This window comes from Malurus melanocephalus, unplaced genomic scaffold, assembly GCF_030028575.1.
Source record: "Malurus melanocephalus ecotype Western Australia unplaced genomic scaffold, MMel_1.1 scaffold_0, whole genome shotgun sequence".
In the NCBI taxonomy this organism is placed as follows: domain Eukaryota; kingdom Metazoa; phylum Chordata; class Aves; order Passeriformes; family Maluridae; genus Malurus; species Malurus melanocephalus.
The window spans coordinates 6,254,694-6,266,618 of NW_026623232.1; the positions used below are offsets into that span (position 1 = coordinate 6,254,694).

Here is an 11,925-nt window from a genome sequence, read left to right on the forward strand (position 1 = left end):
GTGTAGGATGCAGGGAGGGGGGCAGGCATTTCCTCTCCTGGGAGAGACTTCTCCAAGGGTGCTTATCCTCTCCTGTCTGCTGCTTCTCTTCTGCCTCACCCCTCCACTCTTCCCGTCACTGCAAAGCCTGACGTCGCTTTTCTACGGAGAGCAGAGTGAGAAGGAGAAGTCCCCATCAGAGAGCAGCCCTCTGGATGCTGACAACAAGGATGTGGTGAGTGCCAGTGTCTGTGACAGTGGGAACCTGGCCTGGGCTCATCCTGGCCCAGCCTGTCCTATTCTTCATCGGAAACCCAGGTCAGAAGTTAAATGGGAGAAATTAAGTCTCCTGCTCAACACCCTTTAGCAGTGGTGAATTCGTGGGAGYTGGAGGGTGTTTTTGTCCTGGATTCTTTGAGGCATCGATTTTTAATGTAATTTGGAGGGGATGCTCCTGTCAGGGCAAGTGTCTCACAGCTGTATGGCTKTCCTTGCAGCTGTGGTGACTGAGTTGGATGCATGGCCAGAGCCATGCTGCATGCCTGCAGGGATCTTTCCCACCCATCAGGACAAAGTCCCCCACACCACATTTSTTCCTCTGCCAGCATGGTGGGACTCTAAAGTAATCTCTCTACCCATCAGGCTTTGCTGGAAACAAACACAGACGGACACATTTTGCTGCCTCTCTCTATTTCTTTTTTGGCAGCAGAAGCTCAAATATCGGTCACTGATGTGACTGTGAAAAAAATGTCATGACTTAAAAAAATCTAGGCAGGAAAAAAGCAAAAGAAGCAAAATCCTTGCATGTGGCAGGAGGCCTGTTTAAAGGCTCTGTACCAGCTGCTCTAGGCAAATGTATATTGCTCATCAAAAAATGAGAAAGACTACAGGSAAAGCTAGCATACTAAAGAGCAGATTAAAGGAGATTATTAGAAGTAAGAAGACATTCTTTAAAAACTGTTCACAAATGAGGAAAATCTCAACTCTGCCAGGTTAGATGTAGAATACACTAAGAGGGTAGAAGGGCAGTTTTAAGGAGAAATTTGCAGACAACATAAAAAGCCCAGAATCACAAAATCACAGAAGTGATAGAGTTGAAAGAGACCTAAAGTGGGTCATCTGGTCCAATCTCCTTGCTCAGTCATCCTAGAGCACATGGCACAGGATTGTATCGAATATGTCCAGTGAAGGAGACTCCATAACCTCTCTGGGCAATCCTGCATGGTCCTCAGGCAGCTCTCCAGATCACCAGGACCTTTCTAAAGGTCCAAAGATGATCATGAACTGCCTCACTGGGGTGTTCACCGGCTCTCTCAGCAGGGAATGTATCCCCCTTTAGACTAAATTATGCCCATGGATTTGTGGATGTCAAGTCTGCTTAGGTGTTTCCTAACCCAGTCCTCATTCACCAGGGGAGAGTCTGTCTTCTGACATTCCTTTRTCTTGGTCTCTTGGGTCAGAGATTCCCGGGGACTGGTCTTGTCAGTGAAGACTGATGCAAAGAAGTACTGGATTTTTCTTCTCACATCAGGAACAGGAAACCTGCCATAGGGTTTGTAGTGCTGTTAGATGTTGAAGATAGAAAGTGTTCACTGGTGCTTTACCTCAGCTTCCTCTGCAAATCCTTTTGCAGCCAGAAATATACACCTAACAGCCATCACCTGTTGGTTGATTTTTGTAGGAAGACTTCCCTATAAATTTTACACCTGGTCCAGCAGATTCCCACTCACAGGAATTCTCTTATCACCACTTTCAGGATGGTTTCATGGTCCTTCAGGGTTTTCACCATCTGTTGTGCTCAGCTTCCCACCAGCTCTTTGAAGTGTGTTTTCCTTGCTCCTCCCGAGGTATCTGCCTTTGCCACTGGGCTGAGCATTGCTGAGCTTCTTGGGCACTGCCTCCATTTGATCAACCCCCTGGCCACAGGCACTGCAGCACCTCTGCGAGTGTCCCCAGCATATGTTGTGATTCAGCTTCTCACCAGGGACATGGGAGTGGTTACCCTCATCTCATCCAGACTCTTTTTCCTTCTAGGGATTCTGCTCCTGGCTCCTTTCTATCTACCAGATGAAGTAAGTGTGTGTTCTTGGCATTATGGCCATGTCCCACTACTGCCCACCCCTGGAAACTGGTGACCCCAAGTGGTGACCCATCACCAGGAGCTGCTGGGACCAGCAACAGAGGAGAGCCCTCTTGAAACATCTCTCTGAAGAGAGAGCAGAGAGCTCACCTCTGCATTTCCTCCTGGTCCTTAGATTCTATCCCAAAGAAAAGGGCTTCAACCTCTCCTGGTAGAGCCAGTCCTGTAATCAGACGGCAGCTGGAAGGCTGCTTGGGTCCCTTATTCCTTCTGTGCTCAAATCTTTGTGCCACAGTCAGGATRCCATGAGTTGGTGTGGGTTGTGGGAGACTGGAGCAAGCCAGTGTCCCCGTGGCGGGAGGTGGTGGAGAGGAACCACCAGCACTCACCCTCCCCTTCTCCTGCCTCTCTCCAGGGATGAGGAGATTCAGAGCAAGTGTGGGATCGATGCCACCACCTACCTCTCCTTCCAGCGGCACCTCCTGGTCCTGCTGATGCTGGTTTGCGTGCTCTCYGTGGCTGTTATCCTGCCTGTCAACTTCTCAGGGGACCTCCTGGGTAGGTGCTTCCCTAGTCACAGGATGACTCAGAAGTGCTATGCAAGCTTCCAAGCCTTTRGGCAAGCACTGTGCCTATGGGACAGAAGGCAAAAAAACCCTCTTTCAGAAGCCCCACYGTGAGCAGGAACCCACCATCAGCTGTGGGACAGGGGAACATAAGAGGCAGGGAAATTCAGGGCAGTGGGGACTTGGTGGGGGCCTGGGAGATGGAAAAGAAGGAAGCAAAGACCAGAGCCAATAACTGCAAGTACGGACATGACACCGCACTGGGTTCCCTTAACCTTCTGCTTCTCTTTCTCTGCAGGACACAATCCCACCCACTTTGGCCGGACAACCATCGCCAACATCCCAACTCAGTAGGTGCTCCCACAGGCAGGGGGGCTGTGTGTGCTGCTGCTGTGGTGGGCACTGCTAGGGAGCACCTAGGCACAGAATTCACTGCAGCCTCTTGCTGGGGGCAGGGACAGGTCCATGTGAGCAGCACAGCACTCACRGTAGCTGCCGTTTCTCTCTATACTGCATGAGAGCAGTCAGGGCAGCCAGCACAGTGGCACCCTGCTGCTGGCAGGAGTGCTCTTGGGCATGCTATGTGGCCTCATTTCTCTAGTGTCTCAGTCAACACTCTGGGTGCTGCCCCTCTAGTTCCTGGGTGGGTGGGTGACAGCTGGCACAGGGAGGTCCTGCTATCTGGAGGGGGTGGCCATGGGTGAAACGCTGAGTGCCAGGCTGGTTCCTATGCCACATGCTCACCACAGTGCTCGTTGATCCCTTTTTCCTCTCTTCCAGAGACCGTCTCCTGTGGTTGCACAGCATCTTTGCCCTCCTGTATTTTATCCTCACCATCCTTTGCATGGCTCACCATTCTGTCCATCTGGAATACAGAGAGAATGAGAAAGTGAGCAACACCCCTCCTCCAACCCTGCCTTATTCAGTCCTAATGGACAATTCTTTGCTTTGCACAAATGCTTGTCCCAGTAGGTGCAGAGGGCTTTAGGAACAGCCTGGGATTGGGCTGGCAGAAAAAGGTATGGCTGATTTTCACCAGGTTCTGGAGAAAGTGACAGCCTGGAGGCAAATCTCTCTTGCTGTCTTGTCTCTTGAGACTGAAGCTGTGCGGTATCCATCTGTCCGGGATATGGCATTGTCTGGCTATGMCCCCAGGGTTTGGGATTGGGCCTTGAGGAGGTCTGTGCTGATGAGCCTCCAGGGTGACAGTTGGTGCCCCAGCTCCCTGCTGGGTGAACAGGGTGGCAGCGATACGTCCCACAGATCACTGCGCACCCACCACGTCTGCCTCTTCTCTTCCCCAGGTCGCCCGGACACTGATGGTTACCCACATCCCCAAGGAGATCACAGACCCTTCCCTTATCATCAAGCATTTCCAGTGAGTAGCTGTGTGCCACAGCCTTGCAGGGTGAGTGGCAGGCAGGTGGCAGGGATTGTCCCCATGCCCTGGCTCCTGGTGCCACCATGACCCTGTACTTGCAGCGAGGCTTATCCCAGCTGCACCGTCACCAACGTCCAGTTCTGCTTCGACGTGCGCAAGCTGATGAAGCTGGATGCGGAGAGGTGAGTGCGTGCACGTCCATGTTGCCTCTGTGGGTGGGTGTTGTGCTCCTGCCCACCACATCAAGGCACCCAGTCTGGGTGTCTCTTTGTATGTCTGCTGCTCCCCAAATGACCTTTCCCCCTGTCGGCTTCCTGGCAGGCGCAAAGCAATGAAGGGGCGGCTTTACTTCACCACCAAGGCACAGAAAGAGGGGAAGATCATGATCAAAACCCACCCGTGCGCCCGCATTTTCTGCTGCCGCTTCTGTGGCTTTGATGAGGTAGGAGGGTGTGGGCAGGGCTGTAGGCAGCACACCCGCACCATGGACAAGGCAGAGCATGGCAGAGCTTGGCAGCCTGCCCTGCCCCATCCCGGTGCGTGGCACAGTCCTGGCTGCTCCTGCAGGTGGATGCTGAGCAGTACTACGGGGAGCTGGAGGAGAAGCTCACGGATGAGTTCAATGCGGAGCGCAACCGCATCACGCTCAAGCGGCTTGACATGGCCTTTGTCACCTTCCAGGACGAGCGGATGACAGCTGTGTGAGTGCCCCTCATGCAATGGCCATGAGGATGTCCCCGGCCTGGTGGCCCCCATGCAGAGGAGCTGGGGTACCTTGTCAGCTTTTCCAGCCAAAGCCAGGCAATGAGTCTGTCTCCTCTATGCCTCTGCCGTCTGTGGAGTTGGCTGCCCTGTTAGAGCTGTGGGAAGGGTCTCAAAAGAAGTGGGACCTGACCCCCGGCTCCCTCTTCCTGCAGGATTTTGAAGGACTACAGCCACATCCACTGCCGCAAGCACCCCCAGCAGTCCTCTGTCACCACCGTGGTCAAGTCACACCACTGGGGTGTTCGCTATGCTCCTGCACCCAGTGATATCATCTGGTGAACCCCACGGCAGAAGGGAGGGAGGAAGGGGGAACAAGCACCCATGGGGAAGCGCATGTCCATACCTATCAGGAGCCCATGCCCATAGCTATMAGGAGCCTATGCCCATAGCTATAGGAAGCCCAAAAAGCTGTAGGGAACCTGTGTCCATATCTGTAGGACACTTTCCCAGGGTGACGGGCTGAAAATTCCTCCTGTTGCCATAGCAGAAGTCAGCAGGGATGATTGGGGTGATCACCCCAAGGGTGGCAGGGTTCAGCCAGCTGAACATTGCCAGACTCTGATTTCTCCAGCCTGATTGGCATGGTTCCTTCTGGTGGTGTGGTTCTCTGCTGTGGCTGTTCCCTTGTCCAGGGGGATCTGCATGTGACAGCAAAGCAGTGTGGGGAGGGGCAGAGGGTGAGGTTAGAGCGATGTCTGACAGGATGGTTGGTGCAGACAGCAGGAGGCAGAGYTTCATGAAGCTATGCTGGGAAACCCAGGACACATGGCTTTTCCTCCTCATCATATCCAAGTTGTGTATTCCTCTTACAGGGAGAATTTATCAGTCCGTGGCACATCCTGGTGGGTGCGCTTCATCCTCCTTAATATTTGCCTGTTCGTCCTTCTCTTCTTCCTCACTACGCCAGCCATCATTGTCAACACTATGGACATGTTCAATGTGACACACCCCGTGGAGAGCCTCAAGGTAGTCCCTAACCATACCAATTTTTCTAGAAGGTCATCACTTCCAGGCTTGTCTGGGACAGGGGGCGGGTACCAGCTCTACACTTGCCCAAGAAGATGAACCATCACTAGGATGAGAGACATAAAGTGGTTATGTCTCTGTTTGCTATCCATCCCCTTCTCCTTGTGTTTCCAGTGGCAGAGCCCTGGGGCAACTATGCAAATCTGAGGTTTGGTGCTGGTGGTCCATGGAGGCAGGCATGTTGCTGTCTATTCAAGAAGAAAGGTCTGGAAAGAGCTCAGGAGATGTTAGGAGCTGCTAGCAGCACATCTTCTTGCTCATTGACCTGTGAGCTTTTGGGTGGCCACTGGGACTCAGAACAAGGCTGTGGTGCCTTTGGATGGCCTCAAGTTCTTATCTCCAGAAACCAATGCCCCTGCTCAGGGAGGGGATGCCCCAGCCTACCTACTGCACACACCATCATGTGCTATCTCCAGCATGCCTGTGCTCTGGTGGGTTGCTGAGGGGTTGCTGACGGGGTGTCTGGCATCTCTCTTCCCGCAGAACCCCATCATCACCCAGTTTTTCCCCACGTTGCTGCTCTGGGCCTTCTCCGTCTTCTTGCCCTTCCTTGTCTACTACTCAGCATTCYTGGAGTCTCACTGGACAAGGTAATGGGGCTGGCCCCACAGTCCCCCAGGGCTGCCGTGGATGAGAGGAACCCCAGTGGAAGGGGAGCCCCACCTGCAAGGAGGCAGTGGAGCAGTAGATCCCCACAGTGGAGCAGATCCCCCTGGGTGTTTCTCTCCATAGAAGGAACCCCAAGTCCATGCACAAAGAAGCTATTTCCTTCCCATAGTCCTGAACTGTCAGGCTGCTGACAAAGTCAGGTAGTTTCAATGAGGTGGATCTGAAGAAGTTTGTGAAAAGGACAGTGTGATGGTGGACTGGCAGCAGCAGGGCCATCCCAGGCATGCTCCCAGCTCTCCAAAGCAGAGGTATGTGTTCAGGATGTTAAAGTAGAGGAAACTGCCCAGCCCCTATGTCTGGTCTGATGACTCCTTGCAGCAGCTCTATCACCACCTCCCTTCCTTTTTTCTGGGGGAAATGGGAGGTTGTGAACTTGCGCTAGACACCCATCTTCCTCTTGTTGGGTGTCTATACCAGCAGGGATGGTAAGAGAGGGCAAGGATGAAGGAGGTGGGAGGCTGGGAGTACGAGAGCTTTCGCTATAGCAGATGTCTCATGGTAAGGAGCACACCTTGGTCTAGGAGAGGCTTTGCAAGGTCCCAGTGGATGCACAGACCAAATGCATATAGCTCCTGAGGCTGAGTGACTCTGGTGAAGAGTGAGACCCAGCCCAACCCAGCAATGTTTTTTTTCTTGTCTTCCCTCTGTGCAGGTCAAGTGAAAATCAGATCACCATGCACAAATGCTTCTTCTTCCTGGTGTTCATGGTTATCATCCTGCCCTCACTGGGTCTGAGCAGGTACAGACCACCCTGCCATGCTGCTCTCCCTGCTCACGAGCTGCCAGGATCACACCCTGGCCCCTCGCCCCAGCAATCCAGCCCCAAAGCGCTAAGGTCCCATTGCCCCTGAAACACAACAGTCTCTGGGGAGGAAAACCCTCTAGCAGTGCTGAGCCCTCACAGATCGTCACAGACAGAAGCCTTTCCTGCAGAGGAGTGGAGTGGAGCAGTTTACCAGGCTGCCTCAGCTGACCCAAGGGGGCGGTTGGCAGTGATCWGCTGCTGCTTGGGTTCAGCAGACCCTAAAAGGACCTGGTCAGGTAGCTGCATAGCCCCAGCTACAGCAGTCCTGGCCACCCAGGAGGCAAGCACACACTTCACGGTGGTTTTGTGTGGCAGAAGGGGCTGCTCTGGCAGTGTAGGGTCCAGAGGGTCTTACTTACTCAGGGCAGGGGAAAGCACTGCTGGGTGTCTCTCACATCACTCTGGAGCTCCCCCTCTTTCTGAGCTGCTCCTCTTCTCTCTCCAGCCTGGACCTGTTTTTCCGCTGGCTCTTCGACACCCACTTTTTGGATGAGGCTGAAATCAAGTTCCAGTGAGTAGCGGGAAGCTCCCAAACTTCCCAGGCAAGTGGGAGCTCCTGGCTGAGCATCCTCTCATTGTCTCACCCCTCTCGGTCCCTGGGGCAGGTGTGTTTTCCTCCCAGACAATGGCGCTTTCTTCGTCAACTACGTTGTCACCTCCAGCCTGATTGGGACGGCCATGGAGCTGCTGCGCATCCCGGGTCTCCTCGTCTACACTGCTCGCCTCTGCTTCGCCAAGTCCGAGCCYGAGCGGCTCCACGTCAAGCGGGTAGGTGGCTCTGGTCACCTGGGAGCCTACGCAACCCCCAGCACAGCAGAGGTGCACTCGCTGGAAACTCTGGCTGTCGTGGTTCTGTGGGGATGCTTTTGGGAACTTCTTCAGGCCTCTTGGGGGCTGGTGGGGGTGAGGCAATCCTGTGGGCCAGGGTGCAAAGGCAATGATAGCCTTTGCAGTGACAGAGGCAGCAATGACACTGTTGGTTGTGCCCCAGAGTCAAGCCTACCAGTTCCAGTTTGGACTAGAGTACGCCTGGACCTGCTGCATCTTCTCTGTTGTCATGACCTACAGCATCACCTGCCCCATCATTGTCCCCTTTGGTGAGTATGATCCCATGCCCGTGGTCCATGCCAAGAGCAGCCTGTCCCAGCCACCAGCAGCAGCACGGGAGTGCAGGCTTCCTGCGTGGTACAGGTGGGCACCCTTGGGCATCATCCCCAGGTGCTGCCCTGCTGTCCCTGTGTCCTGGCTGTCCCCATTGCCCTCTACCCAAATGGCTTCTCTTGTCCCACCAGGGTTGCTCTACATGCTGCTCAAGCACATGGTTGACCGGTACAACATTTACTACGTGTACATCCCCACCAAGCTGAACCAGCGCCTCCACGTCGCCGCCATCAGCCAGGTCGTGGTGGCCCCCATCCTCTGCATGTTCTGGCTGCTCTTCTTCTCCGTCCTGCGCCTCGGTAGGGAGAGCAGCCCTGCTGCTGCTGAGGCTCTTGTCTGATGCTGGCACGTGACAAGCCACCGGTGTCTCCGCTGAGTTAGGCATGGCATGGAGCATGGGAAGGGGGAAGGTGTCATGAAGACCTGACAGATGAAGGAGGTGTCAGCTCATGTTTTGGGAAGGGGGTTGAGAGCTTCCAAAACCCAAAGCAGGCACCAGCCTGGGGCTCAGCTGGGCATGCAGCAGGTTCTTGGAGGCTTACATGCTGCCCCAGTGTCTCTTTGCTCTAGGTCCCACCCGGCCTGTCACCCTCTTCACCTTTGTAGTCCTCCTCTCYTGCATTGTCTTTTCCTTCTTTGGCCTCTGCCTGAAGAAGCTGCAGCCACGGAAACCGTCCAGCTACCAGGTGAGCACAGCCAGTCACAGCCAGTCACCCACTCTGTTCCTTCACCCCACTGCATCCCCTCCTCGCTTGCCATGGGGAGCCTGAGATAGCACTTGGCTGACCCCAGCCAAAGCTGGGCCCTCCAAGCCATCATTTCCTCACAGCCTCTTTCTCCTCAGATGTCTGACCAGTCTGAGAGCGCCTTCAATGATGTGGAGCGGAGCAGTGTTTCCTCCACTCCTAACTCCAATGTGAGTACTCCTCCCCAGCCCTGCTGTGGTCAACTGCCCTTGCTCCCCTGGGTCCTGATGGCCCACTGCCCCCTGGGGCAGCTCTTTGTGGCCACTGTCCTGCAGGAGCCTGAGCTGAGCCTGACACCCGCGGCCTCTCCGGCTCACCAGTCCTATGGCACCATGGGCAACCACCTGGAGCCAGCAGAGGATGGGGAGGATGGGGGGCTGCAGAGCTTYGAGACAGAGCTGGAGACAGTGGAGGGCGAGTACAGGAGCGGCCCTGTGTTGGAGAGCCAGGCTCGCTACCAGTGAACATCCCTGCCACTGGCTGGGGACAACCGTGCTGAGAACAGAGGATGTGCCATGGGGCAGGAAGGAGCCTTCCCTGCACTGGTGGGGGCCACCTTGCTAATGGGRCAGGGGATGACAGGACTGATACAAGGGGGAGACCCCATTGCATGGGCAGTGGCAGGAGGCTCTCATGGTCCCTCYCTCTGCCTGCACTGGCTGAGCCCCCTAGTGTCCCCCTGTCCCCACCTGCCTCTTCCAACCCACAGTGGGGAAGAGAGGGTGCAGCAGAATAGGGAGAGGGTCTCTCTGAGAGGCCATGCTTTTGGGGCCCAGARGGAGGCTCTGGCCCTTCTGAAAGGAGTTAGCATCCCAGACAGCCCAGATGAATGTGCCTGCCACCATGCTGTCCTCAGTGGTGGGGGACAGCCTCACCTAACCCTTGCATCTCACCCCACCCACACACTGCTGGGGCAGCTGTCCCACTGTCTCCCCTGCTGCTGGCCTGTAGGCTGCTGCCTGGCCCCACTTTGCCCGTTTTAGCAGGGACTGCTGACAKGGGTTTGCTTTGGAGGAGGTGAGTGTCCTTACATCTCCCACCACAGCCCCTGCTTGAGCACCAGCAGCCCTGCACCAAGGCAGGCATCAAATGCAAGCCCAGCTCTTCCTCAACCTCCCACCCCATACTACCATCTCGCTGCACTATGCCTATGCCCTTGGGCTCTTGGAGAAGTGGGAGGCCAAGAGAGGAGTGCGTTTAATGACTTTGAGGGCAGCTCCTTTTTACTCCTCTTCCCTGGCAGCACCCTGTCATGCTCATGCTCTCACTGGGGCTGCCCATGGGACCCAGCATGGCTCTGTCCTGATGCAACAGAACAGGAGGCACAGGTAGGACCCACACTTGCAGGTTCTCCTGTTCTACCACATCCTGCTTGCCCCTGTCAATGAGCTGCAGCCGTGGGATGCTCCCCCAGTAGCCACACTGCCTCTTGAGTGTGAGTCCTGCTGTGGTTAGTGTAAATGCGCCAGTTCCTGCCCAGACAACATCCCTGGAGTTTTCCAGCTCATCCATAATAGCTGTGGTGGCCCCTGGGGACGGGGCTTATCCTCGTCCTGCTCAGCCCCTCTCCCACCATAGCCCACCTGGGCATGCTGGGTCTCCTCAACCAGCCCTGCTTTGGCCTCAGGGCTGATTTTCCTGTCCCTCATTCTCCTGCTAGCTTCAGAGCAGCTAGAGTTGCCACCATCCCAGAGCAGTGTGCAGGGAGGGAAGGGAGGAAAGTGCAGCTCTGCCAGCCCCAGAGCTGTCRACACGGAGAGTGCTGTTGTGCAAAGGCAGATGCTCAGCTGTAGCACTGGTTAGCATTAGTGGTGCCACTGGGAGGGGGGCACCGTGTGCCAGTTCTGGGCTGAGGGGGAGGTTAAGAGGCAGCCCAGCAGTGAGCTGTGGATCTCAGCTGGACTCAAATGGACCCTTGAGACATTTCTGTGGGGCTGGTGGGTCTTGGCTCTGCTGGCCAGTCCCATGGCCCCCGTCCCACCCACGCTCCTGCATGCTGGGGCGGTGGCTGTGGCGCAGTAGCTGCAAAGTGGTTGCCTAGAGGGAGCCTGGACCTCAGATGCTCCCTTCCAATCCCAAAAAGAACCCTGGAGGCACTGTGACCTCCTGTCCAGGTGCCCCTGTGGCTGCCCACAGCTCAGCAACTCCCCTCGCTGCCTGCTCCAGAGGCAGCGCCAGGCCGGGCACGGGGATGCTGGTGGCCTCTCTGAGGGTAGAAGCAAGTGCCTGCGAGGGGCACTGTGTCCTCGGGAGCTCGGGCTGCTGGTCTGATTGCCCTTGGCTGCCCCACTGTAGGAATGTGCCAGAGGTCTGTACCTTCTTGTGATTTATTGCTATGACCGTGCCTTGAATAAAACGACTTCACCCAGCTGCTGCCTGGCTTCGTCACCCCCACGCGTCTTTCTTGGCACCAGTATGGGGGGAACTCTTGTCACTGGAGCCTTCTCCTGTCTGTGGGCTACTTTTGACCCTTCCTGGGGATTTCCTGTGGAGACTTCAGTGGCAAGGAAACTGCTTGGACACATCCCCACCTCTGAACTGCCCACCATGGCCCCCACAGAAACAAACCCCTGCACGTGGGCAGAAACAGCAAAGCGCTCCTCGCTGTGTCCCATCAGATAGACTGGCACAGCCCTTGGCTGCATTGGGGATGGGTTACAGTCCTGGGACAGTTATGTGCCTTTCTTGCCTGTCTTCTGTCAGTGCTTCCATTGGCAGAGCTGGCTCAGAGCACCACCAGAGGTGCA

At 55.5% G+C, this 11,925-nt stretch overlaps 1 protein-coding gene across 2 annotated transcripts in view; it reads left to right on the forward strand.

Annotated features, from left to right (window-relative positions):
- TMEM63C (transmembrane protein 63C) overlaps positions 1 to 11,543 on the forward strand; it is a 28,689-nt gene extending 17,146 nt beyond the window's left edge. For both annotated transcript variants that reach the window (XM_057378405.1, XM_057378321.1), the window contains exons 5-24: positions 127 to 214; positions 2,014 to 2,051; positions 2,475 to 2,617; positions 2,924 to 2,975; positions 3,406 to 3,514; positions 3,930 to 4,003; positions 4,108 to 4,188; positions 4,328 to 4,448; positions 4,574 to 4,707; positions 4,924 to 5,046; positions 5,584 to 5,737; positions 6,281 to 6,387; positions 7,119 to 7,205; positions 7,717 to 7,782; positions 7,877 to 8,039; positions 8,263 to 8,368; positions 8,564 to 8,731; positions 9,003 to 9,118; positions 9,277 to 9,348; positions 9,430 to 11,543. In XM_057378405.1, coding sequence (XP_057234388.1) covers positions 127 to 214; positions 2,014 to 2,051; positions 2,475 to 2,617; positions 2,924 to 2,975; positions 3,406 to 3,514; positions 3,930 to 4,003; positions 4,108 to 4,188; positions 4,328 to 4,448; positions 4,574 to 4,707; positions 4,924 to 5,046; positions 5,584 to 5,737; positions 6,281 to 6,387; positions 7,119 to 7,205; positions 7,717 to 7,782; positions 7,877 to 8,039; positions 8,263 to 8,368; positions 8,564 to 8,731; positions 9,003 to 9,118; positions 9,277 to 9,348; positions 9,430 to 9,642 — 2,215 coding nt within the window. In that variant the 3' untranslated portion in view covers positions 9,643 to 11,543. The remainder of the gene's footprint in view (positions 1 to 126; positions 215 to 2,013; positions 2,052 to 2,474; positions 2,618 to 2,923; positions 2,976 to 3,405; positions 3,515 to 3,929; positions 4,004 to 4,107; positions 4,189 to 4,327; positions 4,449 to 4,573; positions 4,708 to 4,923; positions 5,047 to 5,583; positions 5,738 to 6,280; positions 6,388 to 7,118; positions 7,206 to 7,716; positions 7,783 to 7,876; positions 8,040 to 8,262; positions 8,369 to 8,563; positions 8,732 to 9,002; positions 9,119 to 9,276; positions 9,349 to 9,429) is intronic.
- Positions 11,544 to 11,925: the final 382 nt, after the last annotated feature.